This window comes from Lepidochelys olivacea (assembly GCF_965140295.1).
Source record: "Lepidochelys olivacea isolate rLepOli2 genome assembly, chromosome: 7".
In the NCBI taxonomy this organism is placed as follows: Eukaryota; Metazoa; Chordata; order Testudines; family Cheloniidae; genus Lepidochelys; species Lepidochelys olivacea.
Genome location: NC_140417.1, coordinates 121966186 through 121988830, shown reverse-complemented (window position 1 = coordinate 121988830; position 22645 = coordinate 121966186). Strand labels below are relative to the sequence as shown.

Below are 22645 nucleotides of genomic sequence, written 5' to 3'. Positions count from 1 at the left end.
TGTAGAGCTCAGATTTTACTCAGGCAAATACCCATTGGAATCAGAGCAAGGACTTCAGGATTTGGCCCACGCTGCATGTGAGACCATGAATTGCTGAACTGTGTCAGAATTGCAACACTTGTTTGACTCCCTTCCTACAGAGGGCTCTAAGAATCTGATCCCAAGCGCATTGACTTCAATGGGCTTTGGATGAGGCCCTAAAAATTTGCATCACAACATCAATGGCTTTTAGCTAGGAGTAACTGGAAGTCTCTTGGGCCTCTTGAGAGTGAGACAAATCCATGCATCACAACACTGAGACAGGATAGAACCACGTGGCAACATTATCATCACAATGTTGTGTCACGTTGAACTGTCACCACATCATGATATTAAGTTAGGATTCTCTGTTATCCTGCTAGGCTTGCAGAACTCAGCCTTGTCTTATAGAAAGTGGGACGATCCCATGAAAAACAGGGCTGAAAGGAGAATTTGGCAAGAGGAGAGAGTTTATGTTCATAGTGTGTCCTGTAGGACACCAGCATTAGAAACCAAAGTGTTATTGTGTCTTTTTTGTGTGTGTGTTTCCCACCCCCACCCCCCTTGTTTGCATGAAATAGATCTCAAGACAGCAGTACCAAAATGCCCTGATGGCATCCCGGATGGACAAGACACCTCAGTCCTCGGACAGTGAAAACACTAAAATCGAACTGACTCTTACGGAGCTACATGATGGTTTGCCGGATGAGACAGCAAACCTGCTGAATGAACAGAACTGCGTGACACACAACAAGTCCAATCACAGTATGCACAGCGAAGGCTCCATCTAGGAGCTAACAATCTGCATCCTTTCCCACCCATCACTTCAGCAGGACCAGTCCTTGCTCCTTCTTGACTGCAAACGCTCTTAGTATGTGCTTGCAATGCTGTGCTGCATCCAGTGTTCTGAGACCAAAGACTTAGCGCCCTTGCTGGGAACAGAAGAGGAAGAAACGAGAACACAGCAAGACAAAAACCAAACAAACCTTGGGCATGTTGAGTGCCCCTTGGAGAACGATGGAATTCTTCCTCGCAAAGTAGAATCGTGTTTATTTTTTCAGCCGTATCTTTGATCCTCATTGGTTTTCCCTCCTTCCTAGATGCGCGCAAAGAAGTTTTTAAAACTGCTCTGATTATTTTTTCAAGAGAGATCATGTTTTTAAAAAGAATTTTGCAGAGTTTTAAATTGTTGCTGTCCCTCCCCTTCCCCAAATAGGCTCTGTTGTGACTTTGTGAATCAGCTCCAGTGTCATAGACCTGTTTCCACCCCTCCTTTTGGTCCTGTCTGTTGCCCTGTTGTTAAAACAGCAACTGGTACCCATATGTATATGTGTCCTGAGAACAAAGAATGGATGAGATTTCAAGGAACTTGGGGCTTAGCAGTATGGAAGTTTGGGGGAATGGGCATTATTTTCTCCCCAGTTGAGTTTCAGGGAAGGGGTGGTTATTTTGGTTGCATGCGTTCATAATATCTGAAATTTCAGACGGTTCCTTGTAAAACAAACAAAAAGATTGTTACATTTACAGTTTTGTAACCTCCACAGATGTTGTGTGTTTTGAATATGAAGGTGGGTTTTTAATCGACATAACTGCAGTCTCATCAAATTACAGACTGGGATAAATTTCCCTAGTAGTGTACTGGGCAATTTTTGTCCCCCTGGGATTTGCATTAATGTTACTGGGAATCACATGGTCAATTTCCCTGCCTCCCCTGCTGTACTGAAAGCGTGCACCCCAAAATGTCCAATCTCAAATTCTAACATACTGAAGTAGTCTGAGTGCCCTTCTCTTTACCCAAAGCATATTTGCAGGGCATATTAAATAACTGGGAAAGAATTCAGGACGAACCATTCCCCCAGAATTGTTGTTTGTGTTAAGACAAAAGATGCTGCTACAACAATGTCCAAAGCAAATCCTCCAGGTGGATCCTGAACCTTTGCCATTGCAAGATGGATTTCATGGTGGAGTCAGGGCCTTTCTGATCTCCCCAAAGACTGACCAAGAACTTCCACTACAAGCTGGATCTGTGGAGGGAGTTTGAGGGAGCATATTGCACTTCAGGGATTGGAGAGGTTAGTCTCCAGGCAATTCCCCTATTTCTGAGGAGCTGCTGGATTTTCTTCCCTCTTCCCTTTTATCTGTTGTTCTTCTAGCTGTCCACAGTAGCGTCCTCCATGACTGCCATCAGTGCCACTCCACCTGCCCATCCCAGGCATCCTGGAGCCTGGCCTCAGAGTGGAGGGGAAGCACGTTCATTGGGAGTTCACTGTGTTGTATATTGTAAACCCCCAAAATGCAGAGTCTGTCAGTGAACAAATGCTACATGGTGGTTCCTCTGTTGACTTTCAGTCTGCACTGCTCCAAGAACGTCCCGTGGCCTGATTGTCATGGACCATTTTCTTCCTTTATGCTCACGTAAGCTTTACCGGACTCTGAGCTTAAAAGCAAAGCCCAGTTGTGGAATCCTTGGTGTCAGAGCTGCCTCCCCCGTCCCTTAGTCCAGGTGGGAAGCACCTTCTCTGTGGTTACGAGACAAGTTACGTCTGTGCAAACACGTTCTGAAAGGTGCAGTATTTCATGCAGCAACTCCTTGCGGGAAGCCAGAGTGTGTTGCTGCTACATGGGAGTCTGTCCCATTTGCTTTAGGCCTTAAGAAGAATTTTGCTGTTTACTCTGAGAAGGGACCACAGACGGGTCCTCTGTGCCCCTCAAGGAGAGATGGCATGGGGAGAGGCAGTTCCTGGCCCCTTTCACAGAAGGCACTCCAGCCCTTTTGAGGGCAGTTAATAAAGTTCCCCACGGGGGCATGGTAGTTCCATGCATGGTATTTAACATGTGGAATCGTCAGACTGGGAAATTCGGCCCTGAAACTTAACTCCCTCATTTTTTAACCTTGTACTTTAAAAAAATGCTCCTGCTTTTTCCTTTTAAACTGTGTGCCTGTTGTTTCCTTCAGCATTTTCTGGCCCACCCGTTGGCTCTGGTACAGCGTTGCAAGAGAACTGCGGCCACCTGTGGACGTATGTGCCACACATGCCTCAGATGGAGCTGGCAACTCAAGGGTTATTTACAGCACCTAATTGTCTAGCCCCAGCAGCCCCCCATTTAGCTGTCTCAAGGAGGACTGCTAACGTTGCACCTTTTCTGCCAGAGCAGAGTGATGAAATGTTATGACGTTAATCCCCATAAAGGGAGTGATCTGTTTCCTTGCTCTGGTCCCTTTTATTTAAGCTGCCTTTGTGCCCTAATGTTCCTACTTGTGAACCATTGTTGAAAGCGATGCAGAGCCTGGTAACCCTGGGACGCAGTATGCCTAGTCTCAGACCTGCTGGAAATTTTCTGCCGGGGAGATTTCTAATTTGACTGGATTTCTGGCTTTCATGCTGTGTTGTGGCTTTTTTGAAAATATTTGTTCTCCTGTAACACAAACCACAAAAGCCATGTCATCCCAAAGGCGAGTAACTCCTGTCTCTGTCCGTGGGTTGCCAGTCCAAACTCTCCAGGCTGGTTTTACATAACTTTCCTCATCACTCTTCCAAATTTGGTAAGAGAAGGTGAAGAAACTTTCATAAAGCTAGTTGGTCACAGGTGTGATTTTTATGGAAAATGGACATCCTCTCTAGGGGGACAGGAGCTCCCACGAATTGGCTTCAGGGACAAGGCATGCTGTCTTTCCATAGACTGGCTTCCTTGAAAAAATCCAGTCTCTCTGCTGTAAGAGTACATGGGGCTGTTGAAATGCGAAGAGGGACACAGTAGAGATGGGCTTCCGAGGGAAATGGCTAGCAGGCCGTGTGGCAGGTACCAATGCAAGCAGAGGGAAGACAAGCCCAACTCAAGAACCAGTCTTAGTTTTTGAACCCGTGTTTGCAAAAATAGTGTTCCGTCTATTACTGCTGCAGTGGAAATCCCCAGGCTTCCAAGAGCTCCTCCTGTGCCGTAAGCTTCTACCCAGAGCAGACATAGCATTGTGTGAGTCTCCGCTTGGCTGTCCAAATTCAGGGGAGCTCAGGTTCTGGATGCTGCGGTACAGTGCCATGCACACCCAAAGCAGAGCTGTCAATCAGTCACTGTCATGAAACAAGACACCAGCTGAAAGCTTTGGGAACCGTTGGACTTGATTTCAGTCCTTGTCCTTTTGCAAGGCTTTGATTTGTAGAAAGGATACGGTATCTTTCAACATTGGCTCCTGTGGCCTGTATTGTTTCCCTCTTCCACCTGCATCGAAGTGCAACACAAAGTGCAGAATCCAGCCTGTTAGCTGGTGGTCTCTGGGAGGCAGGAAGGCATGCCTCCAGTTTCTTATGTCAATACAGTTTTTGCACAAAAGTTCTTTGAAGTGAGGTTTTCCACACTAATATCTTAAATGCACAACTGTGAATTAATTTTTACACTCCTGTTGGTTGAATCCTGTTTGAATGAAATGAACCTGAATCTGTTGTAACCATGATTTTTAATTCTGTGTATTGCCAAATCTTTGTAAAGAGGAAAGGAATATTCTTGCTTTATAATGACAATCTCTCGCTCCAAACAAGGCTGACTCTGGTGACATGGAGATCATATGAAGCACATGAGCTCTGAGTGTGGAGGTGGATTTAGCATATAACCTTTCTCTTCTGCAGACCCTAATCACAGGTGAGAGTTTGCAGGGCCCTCATCTGCTTCTTGTCTGTATCCCAAAATCTCTGCAAAGTGGGAAGCCTTTCCCCAAGGATTACTTGGGACTGGGTTATAGCAGAGAATGAAGGCCAGGATTGAGGTACATTGGCAGAGGTGTGGGATAGCCCAGGATTGGCATAGCCAGTGCAGCCTGGGATTGATGTGCGTTGTCAAAGCTGAGTGGGGGGGACCCAGGATTGCATAGCAGGGGGTGCTATAGATCAGGGTTGAGATGCATCAGTAAAGCTCGAAGGGGCAGGCTTATACAGTACTTCCCTGCCTTGGTTGTTGCTTTCGTTCCCATACAATTCTCTCTCCAACTTCTCCCAGACCATTTTGTCACTGTTCCTATACTGAGCTCCGTGTGGTGCCCTGTATTGTTTCCATATGTGGCAGTCAAAGTCTAACCTGGCGCCAGATTTAGCAGTGTGGTGGTAATGCCATACACACACACTTCCTCCTGACTCATATTCCTGTTAATGTTCCCTTGGCGTTCACCTCTCCTGGGGAGAAAGATGACTGGGGAGAAGGCATGTGGGAAGGGGAAAAAGTGAGTGGCACCTGGGAGACCCGCTAATATCTCCCCATTGCTGCTCCTAACCCCTCAATGGGCAGGCATTTAAACAGGCTGGGATTTGGCCTTGGAGGAGGTGATGCAGGGAGCTGCTGTTGTGTTCTGTTTGAAAGCGGCTCAAAGGAAAAAGGAGTGGCTGATTGGACAGCACCAGTGCTCCGCCCCCTTTGGGTGCAGTGGTGCTTCACGTGATCTCTGTGGAGCTCCGCCACAAGGGAGTTGTTTGTGAGTGGCAGATGGCAGCATTGTCTTCTCGCTAGCATCCCAGGTAAGGATGACAGAGGGGGTGACCAAGTTCTCCAGGACCTGCTGGGAAATGCATCTTCCTCGTGCTGATATAGAATAGACACACAGATCATTCCCATGTGATATACGTACCATATGTGATAGGATATTGAATACACAAATCATTGGTTTAAAACTAGTACCTGTGTACCAGTTGTTACGTTATCCAGTGTCTGGATTAGTTTAGAACTAGCAAACTTGGGGAGGGGTGGGTGTTACCATTACAGTATCTTTGTTAACATTATAACTTGAGACTTTATACTGAAGGTGTCTGACTGGCATTAATATGTTGTATAGAAATGTGTATATTGTAGACTTTGATGCCATACCTGGGGTATGCTCAATAGCACTGTGGACTTGCTGTACCTCATGCTGCTTTGGCTTTGTGTGTGGTGTTCTTTTTTTAGGCTGTCCATCCTGTGGCTTCAAAAGGATCTAAAGAAGTACTTGACCCTTGGATTGAAAGAACAATAGGGGGTTGGCCTCTTCTGACAGGGAAATAATCATCTTGATGAGGGATGCCAAAGGCCAGGTGGTTTATCCTGGCTGAATTATTGCAGAAAGTAACCCTCATCCTGGTTCTGACTAGGGGGCAAAGCGAGCCCATGTGTGGGAGATCTTAAATGAGTAACTAGCGGAGCTGCTATGCTGTGTGTCTGCGCATTAGTCCCAGTGCACCTCCCTTTGTGGTCTCCCTGGGGAGAGTTGCTTCTGAAGTGTTGCTACCCCAACGGCACGCCGACATGATGCGGCAGCTGACATATAGCAAGTGAGGACTGGCACTGAGAAGCCTAAGAGCAAAACCTAGGCTTGCCACCCCCTCCAAATTATTATCAGGGTTTCGTCTCCTTGTCCTGCTCTGCCCCTCTCCTCCAGAAGGCCACTCTTCATGTTCTGATTAATCTCTCCACCTTTTGCTTCCCTACAGTGTTAGCTGCCCACACCATGAGGGCATGTTCAGCACGAGGCGCATTATGGCAATGGTACTTCCCTCTCCTAAATAGCACAGGTTAGATTTTCAGTTTGGATTTCATGTGTTTATTGCTTTTCTACATTAACACCTGGGAAACTGGGCTGGGGTGGCTAGAGCATACCTTAGGAGAGAAGGGGGAAGACCTCGGTAATGCAGGAAATCCCAGCTTCTTTCCTCCTGAGCTGGGGAAGGTGAATGTAGGAGGCATGGAAATAAAATGATGCAGTCAGCCTCTTGCCCAGTGAAGAAGCCTGGTTTGAGATGTTTAATTGTCGTTAGCACTGACTTCTGGTGCACGTGTGAGACACATTAGATGTCGTCTGAACACCTTGTTTCTGTGAGTCACATGGAGCCCTCTCTTCCGTCCTACCCACCCCCATTCACATGCTGCTTTAAAGTCTCACCTATGGATGGGATCAAACCCTTAAAAACCTACAGTGTGTGTATATTAGTGGATTAAATTCCATTGCCTGGTTTTGTTCTTGTCATATCTTCATCTGCAAGCCAAGATGACTGTTAATTAGTCATGTTTGCGTCCCTCAGGTCTGATTCCATTATAATATTTCTTCACATTGAGATAAGATTCTTGGGATTTCTGACTCACCTTCCCCACCCCAAACCTATTGTTCGTGATTTCTCCTGAGACTTCTACCTTTGAACAGGGCTGGCGGCTGGAATCCTGCAGAGTAAAGTGCCTTCCCAGCTGCCGTGAAAATGCTATTAAGAAAATCTAATTCCATTTTAGACACGTGCTTGCTGTTGAGTCAATCTTTTTCCTCTTCTCTAAATGATTTGGAGGGTTATGAAGAGAACCTGTCTGTTGCAGTGTGGTGGTTGAGATTTTATAGACACTAGTAATGGAAAGTCAGAGCCATAACATCAGCAACAGCAAAGAGTCTACATGAACGAAATCTGAGATTGTAAGCTGCTGTGACGCTCAAGGAGTTACTGGGATGTGCTGGTATCTCTAGAGGTCTCTGTCCTTTGTAAGGCAGTGTTTGGACATAGGGCAAGTGGAATCTGGTTGACGAGCAGCATTTGGTTGATTTGCTCCTCTTGGAGCAAAAATTTGGTTTCTTCTGTGCTGCAGATCTCAAGTGCCCCATTCTGTGCAGAAGTGTGTCAGCACGCGGGGCACGTTCTGAATCTGGAGTGAGTGCAGAACCCAGGTAGATGGGTAACCAGGTAACCTGGGTTTTACACCTGTCACTGAAAGTGTAGATACTTGCATTAATGCCTTCTGGGCCCATCCATAGGTTAGTGCCTCCATCACTAAGAAGTTAATTAGGTTTGTGAGCCCGTGTTCACAAAGGCAACAGACATGTGGTAGCTCGATAATCTCCAACACAGTTCCTACTTGCTAGGGTCCATGTTCCATGGTTGGGCTGGGAAGTTTTTCGTTGCCGGAGTCTTGCTTAGCTAATGCATTCTGTCATTCTGGATAATAGTCTCTTGGTATGTGGATGCAACATTCTGACACTGCTGCTGCTCTGACTGTGTCTAGTTCCCTGCCATCCTCCCACTGCTTTGGTTGAGTTAGGGGGAAGGAGAAGAAATGCTGCACGTCTAGCCACATGCAGTTGCAGAAGGCAGTAATTGACTGTACTGTTCTGATCCTCCACCCGTAATAACTGTGGCTATTAAAGAGGGAGGGGACATCACTCAAAGATTTGCTGTCTTAGCTTTGCTGCACACTCACATGGCGTTTGGATAGTGGGAAAATCTCAGGACCTGCCCCTCCGACACTAAAGGCACATCTCCGCAGCATTTTGGAGCCCATGGAAGCGATCCGCCCTGCCTGGGTTGATGGACTTAGGCGAGTGGGCCTTGTGCTAACACTCTAAAAATAGCCGTGGTGGAGTTCAGGGTCTGAGCTCTAGCCCAAGCTGCAACTTCAAAGTGCTGTCTACACAGCTACTTTTAGAGCGCCACCAAGCCCAAGGCTGTTGTCCCAGGCTGGGAGGCTCGCTGCCGTAGGCTCCGAAACACTGTGCGGGTGTACCCTTCAAGTCCGATCCTGCATTTCCTGTCCTCAGAACTCCTGCTGATTTTAAAGGGCACAAGGATTGTAGGGTTGGGCCCTAGGGGGTGAACTGCAAAGCTTTTGTTTGCTCTTAACGCTACTTGAGATCCCAGATTAGTAACTAAATCAAGGTGCAGATGTGTCGATGCCAAATTAATTTAATCTGGAAGCCAAATTGTTGGCAAATATGCTCCTCTGTCACTTAACAGTCCAAGACCTCTGGTTCTACATTCAGCTGTCTCTCTGTAACAGCAGCTACATCACCTAATCCCTAAAATCAAGCCATTCCCCTACATTTAAACCTTACCTTTAAAACCTGTACGACTACGTATTGAAGTCTGTACAGTTTTTCTTTGACTTCTATTCGTAAAACTTTTCCTTTTTCTCCACCAAAAAGCTTTGAAGTTCACCTTTAAAATGTATGTTCACAACTGTTTAAACTTACACAATTGTCTTTAGATTATGCTGCTATTCCTAGGCCTTTTCACTATGTCTTATATTCCTTCATATGTGGTCTTCACTAATTGTATCATATTGTACATTACTCCATTTTTTATCAGAGATGTAGTATTCTGACTACCATATTTCAAATTGTGTACATAAACCTGAATAAGCACAAATGAAATCCATGAACGAAGTGTATACGTTTCATAAACCGATTGTCGTACGAATGAATGTTATAATTATTCCAATTGTGTTGTAGATTTCCAATCTCTCCTATTTATTTTGTACCTGATTTATTTGTATATTTTGTGATTTTGTTTAAAAACATTTTGTTTATTTCTGCTCTTTTTAGATAAATGATGATTTTTCTGTTGAACATTCCAATTTATGCATTTTCCCTTTTCCATGTTTCATCTTTATTTTATTTAAAGGACAGATTGATAATTTCCTCCTCATGAGAAGGAATCCAGTGATGGCAGCAGATCAGGGTTCCTTGTTGATCACAGATCATGATGAATACTTCCCCAGCTTGTTGCTGCCCTCTTAAGTTGCCAAGAGTGTCAGAGAGCCTGATCTCACTCCCATTGAAGTCAGTCTTGCCACTGGCTTTTGTGGGACTGGATGGGGCCCAGAGCTATATATGTTAGGGACAAAAAAGACTCCCACTAGTCCATTCCTGTCTGTCAGAACATTGAGGAGTTGACGGCACTGAACACAGGCTGACTAGCTCCTGGTGGAATGTTCCATCAGGACACTTCTAGCAGGAGTCTCCTTTTTCTTCCTCTAGTAAAATCCCTTCTTTGCGCCCTTTTCTTCCAATATCACAGATTTGTTTGCCATTAAATAGAAGTGATGTGTAATGTGTCCCTTGTACTGTGTTTATTGTAGGCTGTGCATTAATGTCATCTGGAAAGCCAGCCGAGGGACTTGGGATGGGTTGCACAGCTGCTCAGTCAGATGTGTGTATGTAAAGTAATGAATTACCATGTTACTTTCCTGTTACACCTCACAGACTTCATTCACGTTATCTCTACCTAGGTTGCAGAATGAGGTTTGATGGTAGAATTCCACAGAAGCTTCAGCTGTGTAAACCCAGGTCTCGAGTTGCGGTAGATGGTGCATGTGGGTACTGTCCCTGCCCACACTCCAACTCTCTTTCCAGACTGCTCTGCTCTGAAAATGGCTTTTACTTGGACTCTGTTTGCTGAAGAAGGTGACATTTGTTTGGCTTCTTCTCTGGAGCCATCATACTGATTTATCAGACGATGTCCAGGTGAAAGTTGGCCCACGCCAGTCTCTCTCCCAGCTTTGGTGTTTGCTCTTGGTGAGTGCTAATATTTGTGACTTGTTCTCATGCCTCTCATCTCCTTGTGCCCCACACCCCAAATCATTTAGCCAAGTTCTACTATTTAGGGCTGTCCCTCTTACCTCCCAGGAGCATTTTTTTTTTAATAACATCAAAATAAAACTGACCAGGACAGAAATTCTCAATCAGCCCCATTTGGATTGTCTTCTCTTTAGTGGAGGCTGTTTTAATTCTCCGAGGGCAATATCCCTCACCTGCTTGTGGGCTACTGAACTGGAAGGAGTGTAACCCTGCCCCGGAGTTGCTTTTACTGTTTTTCAGTGCACTGAATTGTCAGTCCATCCCTAAGCATTATCTTGATGATGTGCGTCCATTCTTCTCTTCGGATATCGCTGCGTTACTTCTCACCCTCCCTCCCCCTTGGCACTGCAACTGATGGTATCAAAATCATCCGCGGAGTTTCTATGGTTTAAACAAGCAGGCTTGTGTTGCAGGGCCTGGAATTGGTTTCTGGTAACTGTCATTTTATACTCTAGAAAAGGAATGACTTTAATAGCCATGAGTTACAATTAAACCCCAGTGGAAAAGCCAGCTGACTGTTGCTTAATGGCTGCTAAACGCAGTTCGGCTGGTTTCAGAACTTCCTTTCTCCATTGGTCTTCATAACCGATAGGCCTTCCATTCCTTTGTGTGCCCCCATGCGTCACTTTCTGCTGAGCATCCCCAAGGACACATGTGGGAGGGAGGACACTAATTGCCCCAAAGAGGGAACAAGCACAAGAACTTCTAAACAAAGGACTGCTTTGCATTCAGCTTTCTGCTCTGGTGAAACAGGGACTGGCCAGAATCATACATGCTCTGATTGTTAAGAGAAGGGTACTTTATCCGGAACACGGGGTGACAACCAGTTGTTGGCTTTTAATCAAGGGGCTTTTCATGACAGTCAAACGCACAGGAGCCAGACTGTCTTGCAATGGCAGTGTTCAACTCACATCTACTAGTGGAGAAGTGGCATCCCCTAAGACAGCAGGTCTGTGGTTTCCAGCCATCTCTGTGAGCAGCATCTGGGTGGTGGAACAATTTGTGGCATAGACACTGGGGCCCAGGTCCACATAAAGGTACTTAGGCTCCTCACTTCCATTGATCTCAGTGGAAGTTAGGCGCTTAAATACACTTGTGGATCTGGGCCTGGGCTCCTAACACAGGTCAGCATCACCTTTTCTTTGTAGTGTAACAGCGGTATTGTAGTTTCCTTGTTCCTGGAAATGATTATGTTCTGAGAGTATCTCTGGTTACCCTCAACAGGGTCCAAAGAGCTTTGCTGGCTGTAGCCTTAATGGATCACGTATGTAGGTGTTGCTGTGGCTTGGAAGATGGCCACAGTCATTTTCGCACCCCCAGGAAAGTTTGCTTGGCAAATCTTGTTTCCAAGTATCCGTGGGGGAGGGAGACTTATATTGCGACATCACATTCTTCCCATGATGCCTGCATTGTAATGTCACTGAGTCAAAGCCTGGAAAGTCACACAGCTGTTTCAGGTTCTTGTCGCAGCTGTGTGCAGTAAAATGCTAACACACGAGCTTAGTCTAGACATTACTGTGGGCTGGAGCTGCAGGAAGTTCACTGTGGAGCCTACTGAGGAGCAAGCACCCAATTGAGTTATTTATAGCCAGCATTGTAGTGAAATGAAAACTGACAAATCTTCTGGGGGGGAACAATCCACTATTCCCCCCCAGAAGAGTCCAGCGAGAGAGTCCAGCGAAGGGCAACAAAAATGATTAGGGGACTGGAACACATGAGTTATGAGGAGAGGCTGAGGGAGCTGGGATTGTTTAGCCTGCAGAAGAGAAGAATGAGGGGGGATTTGATAGCTGCTTTCAACTACCTGAAAGGGGGTTCCAAAGAGGATGGCTCTAGACTGTTCTCAATGGTAGCAGATGACAGAACGAGGAGTAATGGTCTCAAGTTGCAGTGGGGGAGGTTTAGATTGGATATTAGGAAAAACTTTTTCACTAAGAGGGTGGTGAAACACTGGAATGCGTTACCTAGGGAGGTGGTAGAATCTCCTTCCTTAGAGGTTTTTAAGGTCAGGCTTGACAAAGCCCTGGCTGGGATGATTTAACTGGGAATTGGTCCTGCTTTGAGCAGGGGGTTGGACTAGATGACCTTCTGGGGTCCCTTCCAACCCTGATATTCTATGATTCTATTGTTGGTTTTAAGTTAATCTGAATGCTCTTTCACCTGCAGTAAGGACATTGTCTCCCTTTTGTGTTTAGAGATGTTGTCTCCTCTGCCCTATAGCATCTGGCTTAATGCTAATGCTGCAGGATCGTGAGGTGGCTCTGGCATCCACAGTGGCCTCTGATTTGAATGGCCGCTTTGGGGCATCTTGCTACAGTCTCCCCTATGTGTGTCTTGAGTTTGTCTGGAGGCAGTGATCGTGGCACCAGCAAGAGGTGTAGTTTTGAAGGAGAGAATTGAAGTATCAGCTGCCCCGTTGTCATAAAACCAAAGATGGCAGAAACCTATCAGGGGCTTGTTCTTTATTGGTCATGGAATATGAATATTCTGGATCCTCACCTGTGCTTTGGGAGGCCCTGCTTCAATGCATATTCAATGCTGCTTAATAGTTTTGTGGAGCTAAGATACCCTAGTTACACATGTTAGAGGCCACAGACTGTGGCAGAGGGGTTCCTGGCCCATGTGCAGTAGTTCCCACCCAATGGTAGCTGAGAGAGAGAGGACTATTTCCCTTTGCAGTGTTAATGTCTGCAATGTTAATGTTGAGTTTTGAACAGTGCCCACTGTAGCATTCATATGTATCAGGAGAAATGTTCCCACTCTGGCTGTGGGGAGATGGGAGAGACCATGTTCAGGGCATCTTGACCCTATCGGGCTGTAGTTCATGTCCATTCCTTAGGGGCCTGTTCGTGTTCCTGCAGCACATCACACCAGCCATCAGATCGCCCTCCTGGGGAAAGCTGTTCATCTGCTTTTCTGGCTGACCCCTGCCCAGGCTCTGGACTTGAGCTGTGGCAAGGCCCGCTTTCAAAAGTAGGATCTATCAACTCCAGCCCAGCTTCATCACAGGAAATTCTAGCGAATGCTTTTCAGGCAAGAATTCAATCTTGCATCTTAATCTCCGAACAAGGCCAGAGCGAGGGGAGTTTGGAATAGACAGATGCATGTCCCGGGAGCTAGTCGACGTGGGAGAGGGTTGACATGCTAAGGCAAGAGTTGGGCTTGCTGCTGGAATGCCAAACTGCATCAAGCAAACAAGGGCTTGAAGAGCAAGAGTAAAGAGTTGCTCGTTTCCTGGGTTTATGAAAAGCTTCTGGAGCCAGCTTGGAACTTTATGGCATGTGCAGGAGCAGAGCAGAACTTCTTGTGGCACGGGGAGGGATCTGCACTGCAGTAACTTTGTGGGTGTTCATCTGACTCTTCCTGCCACTTTCCCAGCAGCAAGTTAGGGTCAAATAGTTTCCATAACTCCAGCTCCTAGAGGAGGCTTCTCCGCATCACATAGTCATAAATAGCCAGTTGTTTGGAAGTAGGCTATTTGTGGAGAGCATTTTGAAAGGCAGAATATTTTAAGCTGTTCCATCATCCCCAGGAAAACTTAAGGGACTCTCAATCTGCTGAGCTAAAGCTTAAAAAATTCAAATGTCTAAACTTGGAGAACAACTTTTAAACATAGTAAATCCTGCCGTGGCCTCATCTTGAAAGGGCCAGTGAGCTTTCGAGTCCTTCTTGTAAACCCTTCATTTTTTGTAATAACCTCTTCGAGCTTGGGAATTACTGGATCTGTCAGAGTGGGGTACAAGGAAGAGCCCCTCCCAGACTTCTCCTGATTCCCACAGCAACTGGGAAAGGACTGTTAGGAGTCTTGATGGGTCTAAGCTACACAGGCCCAAAACCCAAAGGGGAGCGATGCAAGCTCCATAGTTTTTGTTAGACCTATTCTGCAGCTACAGACCAGCCCCAAAGTCAGATCTGGTCCAACTTCTACCCTGGTGCGAGTGTTAAGGTTTCACTTAAGGTCATGTTAAGGGACAAGGTGAAAATAAGCTCACTTCAGTTCAGTGGCGATTTGGGTACGTTCCCCATATGGCGTGCCTGTTTCTTTCCTCCAACTCTGTATACGGAGTTGGAGGAAAGAAATCTTGGTACCAAATCTCCCCAGGTGGCCTGCAGCCCCTGCTGCTCTGATCTCTCCAGGTGAATTTCTACTTGCGTCTTTGCCCCCGCAACCTTGGGCTCAGCCCCAGATTTGATCTTGAGTCACTTTATACCCAAGAAATACCTGACAAAGTGAGACTTGAAGCTGCCACACAGGGTACGGAAGGGGGCTTGGCTTTGTTTAGTTGAATAGAAAAGCTGCTGGAACCCGTGACTGGACTGCAGTATTCCGGAAGCATCATTGCTTAGTAACTGCAGGTGCTGCAACATCTCCACCCCCAGCCTGCCATGCTGGAAATGCTCCATCCAAGCAGTTTGCAAAACCGCATCTGTGAAACTTGAACATAAGGAGTCTCCCTTCTCACTGCTCCTTTTCATGGGACAGATTGCGATTTCCCCTGTCCCAGCCTCGTGCCCCCTGAAACTAAGCTACCTTGTCAGTTTGTCCCGGCTTGATCAGTGGCAGCAACACGGCTCGGACTGTGTTTCTTCGCTCCTACTTCCTCTGCCGGCTGTGCAGCACAATTCACGGGACTTGCACCTGGGCTTCCTGTCAGTGTCGCCATGAGACAGCAGCTGCTTTAAAAAGGAAACGCTGTTCAAAATGCAGGGGCTACTCCCCACCCAAAACAATGCCACGGTGAATTGTACTGTTGCATTAACATCAGTCAGCTACTTAAATGGCCATTGGTGTCAGGTAGGTAAACAGGTGAGGAACCTGGAAATCATGCTGAACAAGGCCAAGATAATGGTGACATGAGCTGAGTGGGGTATGGGCCTGTCACTGAAATACAGAGCAAAACCTCCATTGCTTACAGCACTGTAGCTGTTTCAACCATTCTGCAAGGACCGTAGAGGCTAGAACATAGTCTCTCAACCCATGGGTCATGTCCCAAAATTTGGGGTGCCGGAATATGACAGAGTCATTCCAGCCAGGCTAAATTTGAAGTGTGGCACTGTGCCCCCATGTGCCAGGTTAAAGTGTCTCTCTCTCAAATTTGACCTGCCCAGCATCCCATGTGGGGGGCCAGTCAAACCTGAGCGTTACTGCAAACTTGGAGGTCGCAACACTGGAGCAGGGAGCTAAGCCCAGCCAGTGCCATGGGACAGGAGCCACCACTGGGGTATGCACGGGGTACTTATTTAGTATGTTAATGTGTCTAATATATAGCATGGGTAAGACATATTTAGTGAGGCTTTAAGTCTCTAAAGCCATTTACTGGGTGGCAACAGGCCCTCAAGTTTTGCAAATGGGTCTTGAGCCCAAAAATGATTGAGAACCATTGGCTAGAAAAGTGAGCCAAGAATTTGGGCTAAGCCCATTGTGTGAGCTAGGGAGTGTTCACACACGAATGCACACCTTGGATTTTTTTTTTTTAAAGCTATATGATTAGCCAGCCAGCGGTCCTAAAGAGAGTGTGAGTGTGATCAAGCATTGCTCTCGCCTATGAGATTTACGTTGAGAAGCAAAAGGAGTGGTGAGTAGGATGAAAATGTAAATATCTTTGGCTTTCCTTAGTGTAGTATGAAAAGGAGGGGGAGATGCTGTAGGTGCTGGAGAAATCCTACTGCACTACCTTTTGGCTTTACTAAGTGACCCTCGCTCCAGAATACACACAGCGCCACAGGTTAAACTTATCACAGTGAAGAGCCTCCTTTGAGACAGAAGCTGTTGAAAGATCAGCTGCTGTTTGGATTGGCCCCTCCAATCTGCTGCACGTGAAACCCTAATTCGGCGTGGGGTAGTAAAGTGCTGAAGCAGTGGGATATCATATCTTCTACACGATAGACTACTAGACAAACATCAGAGCAAGCAAGCCTAGATCCTCTAGGCCAGACACATGACCTATGGCATAGAAAGACAGAATAGTTTCTTCTCAAGTGACCATTCCAATACTGTCATTTCCCCAGCAGCCTGGTTGTTAACTCTGTGAGCTGTCTGAAGGCCATAATTCACTCACTCTCCACTTTATTACTCATGAACTGACCAGCTGGCTAGGCCCACTCTCCTGCATGGCCCAATGCATTGTAATATATCCTACCCCTCTCTTCCAAGACACCAGGTGTGGGTGCATAGGCTGTGACTTTCATAAGCCCTGAGCTGCCATACAGTGCCATATTCTGTCCTTCAAGAGACTTCTCGGTGTTCGGTATCTGCAGCCTCTTGGCAGGAGAGTTATAAATGAGAGATGGAAGAACTGGAGATGAAAGTGACTCTGGCTTAGAACAGGACCAGTGGAATTCCAGCAGGGGGCAGCACAAGCCAAAGAACCCACCCTAAGCCCTACACAGTGCGAAGTGGGAGGAGAGGGACCAAAACTGAAAGTCATCCATGTATGGTCAAAGAGGAAGCCAAGGGCAACTCTGCCAATAGTGAATGGAAGCCCCTGCCCCACGGTGAACGGGGCAGATGGAAAGGAGAGAGGAATGGTCAAACTGTTTTCAGGAGACCCCTCTTCCCACTGTGGCTGCTGGAGATGAATCTGGCCTAAACTCCTGTCCGCTGCAGCCTGTGGAAGGACAGGGCCAGCTAGTGTTAACAGAGCGATCTTGTGAACAGGGACACAGAGGCTGCTGGCAGCTATTCTGTCCTAGGACTCCGCCTACAAGCCATTTCTTTTCAGCAGAGGGATAGTGTCACTTCCCACCCCACTCAGCTATCCCAGCTCTTCCTCGTTCAATGAATTCGCACAGCCCCAGTGCTTGGGCAGTGGCAGCTACGCACCCCTCAGCCACATGCCTACGGCCAAAACCCAAACAACGCTCTTAAACTTCCACGCAGCCAATGTGAAGGGCAGGCTAAAGTCACTTGCTAAGCCCGTGGGCCTGTGACTGGATCTGGCAGCGGAGTGACTGATTCTTTATTAATGAGCTGGCTGTGGGGCTGAAGGGTGAGAGGCTGCCACATTCACTATAAAGAAAAGGAGGACTTGTGGCACCTTAGAGACTAACCCATTTATTTGTGCCACAAGTCCTTTTCTTTTTGCGAATACAGACTAACACGGCTGTTACTCTGAAACACATTCACTAGCTGCTTCCTCACACACTTCACCCCTGCTGGGGGGGCAATGTCTAAAGGTGAGAGAAGGGCAGTTACCACAGCTCAGGCAGGACTTGGCTTCTCTTCGACCATTGCTAGGGCGGGGGGTGGGCAGTGGTTTTTCTAAATAAAGTGCCTACCTGTGCTAATATCCCCTGACTTTTCAAGGGGCCATTGAACTGATGGTCTGAAACAAGGCTGAGCAAAGTCAGTGAGCAGGGAGGCGGGGATGACCTTTGTGCGGCTAAGACCGGTTTGGACAAAGAAAGTGCTCCGTGGGATGGCAGGGTCAGGGCACAAAGTGTGAGACGTGCAGCATGGGACCATGATCCAGCCATGGCACAAAGAGGGACCAACCCTGAAAAGCAGCTGGGCCATGTCTGTGCTTGCATGAGCAGGAACACTTTCTGTCCGGCCCGTCTCCTTCCCTCAACTCCTTTTTGGCTGGAAGACTGGCCACTAGATTCCAAGGCCAGACGGGACCATTGTGATCATCAGCTCTTACCTCCTGCATACCCCAGCCCATAGAACTGCCCCAAACTAATTCCTAGAGCAGCTCTTTTAGCAAAACAGCCAAGCTTGATTTACCAGGTGCCAGTGATGGCAAATCCACCTTGGTCCAAGGATTAATTACACCCTCTCTCAAAAATGGGTGCCTTGGCTCCCATCTGAATTGGTCTAGTTTCAACTTCCATTCATGGGATCATGCTGTACCATGTTCTGGTAGCGTGGGACCCCGTAGTAACTGCGTCGCTCCTTGCAAGCTGCAAGCAAGGGGTTTCTGTGCAAGAATTGCTTTGGCAAAGTAGCTGAATGAGCCTGGGGCCTCAGTTTTGACTTTCTGTTGTTATGAGTCCATACAATGGTGAGTAAATGCCTCAGTCAGGAAGTTACTTCAACAGGAAGAGCTGATGTTGTAGCAGGGCTGCTCTTGCTGCATCTGTTGGTTGAGCAAGATAAGGTCACCCCGGTCTGGGGAGAAGGGGAGTGGTGGCCTGTAGTACTTCTGCGGCTGCTTTGATTGCATCCTGAAGTGACCTGGGATGTATTTAGAAGGAATTTGGTGCTGTCTTAGTTTTGTCATCCTAATTTGCCTTTTTATCTGTGTGCTGAGGAGGAGGATGTAAATTATATGAGCGGGATTATACTGCTCTCTGCTGTGGATAGAATTGTACCTCTGCCTGGCCGTTCTGTGCCCCCGCCCGCCCCGGGAGCCATTGCCCCAGGAAGAGGAACAATTAACACAGGCTGCTCCAATTCCCTTGCGGCTCAAACCCCAACGGACCTGAGGTACCAGCGCCATTACAGGCCTACGTTCAGAATGTTGAGCCTCAGACTCCCTGCTCAGCTGCTGCCGAGCCTGCCGCTCCGGTCCCTAACGTCCCCAGGGCTGCTAAGGGGCTGGCAGTGAGCATGCTCACAGCCACGCTGGTCTTAACAGCTGGGGCCTAGCCCCTGTTTTCAGAGTGTGGGTGCTGCCCAGAATACCCCTAGTTGCACTGGCTTCACTCCTGCCTTGTAACAACTCAGGGTTGGCACCCCCCCCCCCCTCCGTTCACCTCCTTCCACTGCCTGCTGCGCAGGGCTTGAACGCTGGGCTCTTGCACACCGGGCCTTGGGGTATTCTTCAGCAGGTCTGTCCTGCTGTCGCTCCTGTTCCACTTGGCGTAAGGCTTTGAATCAGTGTGGGACTGACTAGCCCAACGCCTAGGGCGCTTACCAGGGAGGTGGGGAACGTGTGTTCAGGGCTGTTCCACAGGGTAGAGGTGGGACTTGAACCTGCATCTCCCCCCTGAGGGGTTAGTGTTCTAACCTCTGGGCCAAGGGGAACGGCCACCTCCTGTCTGTCACAGAAGGGCTCAGGCACTACCGTTCCAAGAGCTGGTTCATGCCTGCGAATCCCAGGCAGAGCCAGCTGCCTCCCTCTGGCCTGGACATAGGCACCTAATTCTCTTGCAGGAGAGGGATTTGGACCACACCCACCCTTGGCCTTTCCTGTTGGCTAGGTGCGGTGGCACCTTCCTCAGCGTGCTGTGGAGCCCTTTCTTCGGTACCGAACTCTCTCCCTGCAGCACAGCGAGAGCTTTGACCAGTTTGCAGGGACAAAGGGTGGGAACACGATTCCCAATAGGGAAATCTAGTTGTTGTCTGGCACCCAAAGCAGGCACATAAAACAGCTGCACTAGGCATCTCGTTTGTACAGCTGACTTGAGAATAGCCAGGCCCTAGTTTATGGGCAGCTAAAGGAAGGCACCTGCTGTCATGGCAGCCAGTACAAACCACAGGGCAGGGCACCTAAAGTTAGGTGTTGAAACACTGAGCCTACATCCTCTTTGTGGATTTAGTCCTTGGCTCTTCCTGAGCTACAATAAATGAGAGTAACTCCTGGATGTCTTGCTCCTTTTCAGCTGGCTACAGGCTTGGCGTGCTCCTCAGAAAGGTCTGACAAGGAGAGAGGCTCATGCAGAAGTAGAGTCAGGGGGAAGCTTTTGTTAATCTGCTTCACAGCTGGTGGCCATGCTGCTTTCAGTGCTGGAACTGAACCAACAGTAATAGTGTTGTGTGACAGGGTCAGGCCAGATGGCTATAGGCAAGTGATCCTATTGGGATCCTGCCCACTGCTAAAGGACCTCCCCTTGCCTAAAGGGAGTGTCCACAAGACCTAGATACCAAATAATTCTGTGGGACAACTAATGAAATAACAGGGACAGGAGTGAGGTCAAAGGGTCAAACAAAGGGAACCTGATGGGGCTCCTCAAAGGCATCAAGGGAGCCAGTGAACGCCCCCCAGAGGAACGCTGCCTGGCTGTGTGAGCAGCTGGAGGATCGGAAATAGGCCCCACAGTCACAGGAGACCCCCATCAGCCAACCTCCTCTAGATGGCCATTTTAGCCAGGGCCAGGAGGTCCCATGACTTTGTGGGGCCACAGACAGGGAATGCACAGGTAAGAAGGTGAGGGGGAAAGTGCAACCAAAAACATAGCAGGATACCAACAGTAATGGTAGGAAGCAGGAAAATTCTAGTGGGGGTTTGTTTCACAACCTTCTTCTGTGAACAGACTCTTTAGGGTATAAGTTTATATATGCTCAATCGATAGGCGTGTGCATAGAAAACTCTTTAGGGGCACAGGGTCAGTTCTATCTACACTACTCGATCCAGTTGTACTTTTTACAGTTACTCAGTAGCTCCTAGAAAAGGAGTACTTGTGGCACCTTAGAGACTAACCAATTTATTTGAGCATGAGCTTTCGTGAGCTACAGTTCACTTCATCAGATGCATACTGTGGTAAGTTTAGAAGATTTTATTATATACACACAAAGCATGAAAAAATACCTCCCCCCACCCCACTCTCCTGCTGGTAATAGCTTATCTAAAGTGATCAATGTGTATGATAATCAAGTTGGGCCATTTCCAGCACAAATCCAGGTTTTCTCACCCCCCCTCCCAACTCACTCTCCTGCTGGTATCAGCAGGAGAGTGAGTTTGTGTGTGGGGGATGAGAAAACCTTATGCTCAAATAAATTGGTTAGTCTCTAAGGTGCCACAAGTCCTCCTTTTCTTTTTGAAAATACAGACTAACACAGCTGCTACTCTGAAACCTGTCAGTAGCTACTACTACTCTAGGAAGATTTCAGGGCTTGCTTGCAATGGAGTCTGGTCACGCAAAGAGAAAAAACCAGCATCAATAGGGTTTACATGAAAGAGGCTTCACGTTGCTCAATTTAAAGCAACTTGTATAGTTAAATGAACTGGTAATGTTATAAAAACCTCCAGAATATATGTTCTAGTGTTGCAGGGCTCAGCAATACAAATAATTACGAAACTTCGCCCCCTCCAGGAAATGTAGATGTTGCACTTCTCAAGGAGACTATCATTGAACTCCAAGGGCAGATCAGCTAATCTTGTGCAGTGATGTGATGATTCCTGAATCCAGAGTTCAAACAGCCTTTTTGCTTTCATTGAGGCTAAGTTTTGAATTCTGTTTCAGAAGAGGAAAAGAAAGCAGCAGGTAATCTGCACCGGTAGGATATTTATTTCCTATCAACGGGCAGGTGGCTGATTTGTTCTGAAGCCATATGGTATCATCCTCACTCCTACAAACCAAGACAAAACAGTGTCGGTACTAGGGCACTTGCCTCAGGAAAGGTTTAACTTGAAAATTTACCTAAAACACCTTTGATCTGTGCTACATTAAAATGTGGGTAAAATCCCCATCTCTGATGGCGCAATTGGGGAAAAACTCCCCTAACCCTGCCCCAGCTTTTCCAACCGAAACATTTATCCCCACCAAAACATCCCTGTTTTCCCTTAAATATCATGTGGCTTCAAGAGACACTGTGGGAGGTTCTGCACCAGCTCTGATGGCCTTTCCCTGGTATTAGACAAACACTGGGGAGTGTTTAGCAGTGGTGGTGGGAGGAGGTAGAGGTGTGTTCTCCTCCCTCTCATACTCACCATAACATGTGAAACCGCGGCAGATAGAGGGGAACCAGTGCCCTAGAAATGTCTGACCCAGTTGCAGGAAGGGGTGGTCTGCATGTAGCTGCTGGTGGGGGAGCAATTATCTCACAAGTCTTTAAAAGTAGTTTCTAAATCCATTCACTGTGAACCTGTTCCCCCCCGCCTACAACCAGGGCAAAAAAACCTGACCTGACAGTTTCACACAATATCACATCTCCATTACTGAATGCAATGGCTTAGTGTTGATTTTCATCCTTGTTCTGAATGGTGTGCCCTGTATAGGATAGCTGATTTATGCACAGGTGCAATGGTGGATGAGCCCAGAATCCATCCCCTTTGTACGCAAGGACTTGCTACTGGCTTACACCCTAGGGTCTGAAAAAATATAATTAAACCAAAACTCATTTCCCACCTCTTTGGGGCCCTTTAATCAATCAAGTTGCCATCTTCTTTCCCTGAACACTTCTTCTGAGTCCCTTTCAGGAGGAGGCTGGATACCGCCCTCCTTAAAACTTAGTGACAAAAGCGCTGGACATCTCCTCCTGAAAATCCAAACTCTCTGATGGTTTCCTGGCTCGCCAACTCTGTACCTAGCAAAGTCTCTCCCCTTCACCCCATTCAGCTGTGATGCGACAAGGACACCTTCCAGCAGTGATGCATAAACAACGTGATAGGCCAGCAA

The 22645-nt window shown here is 47.4% G+C and overlaps 1 protein-coding gene across 2 annotated transcripts in view; it reads left to right on the top strand.

Annotated features, from left to right (window-relative positions):
- Nucleotides 1–9836, top strand: part of CNNM2 (cyclin and CBS domain divalent metal cation transport mediator 2) — a 186232-nt gene extending 176396 nt beyond the window's left edge. For both annotated transcript variants that reach the window (XM_084632968.1, XM_084632967.1), the window contains one exon: nt 600–9836. In XM_084632968.1, coding sequence (XP_084489094.1) covers nt 600–809 — 210 coding nt within the window. In that variant the 3' untranslated portion in view covers nt 810–9836. The remainder of the gene's footprint in view (nt 1–599) is intronic.
- Nucleotides 9837–22645: the final 12809 nt, after the last annotated feature.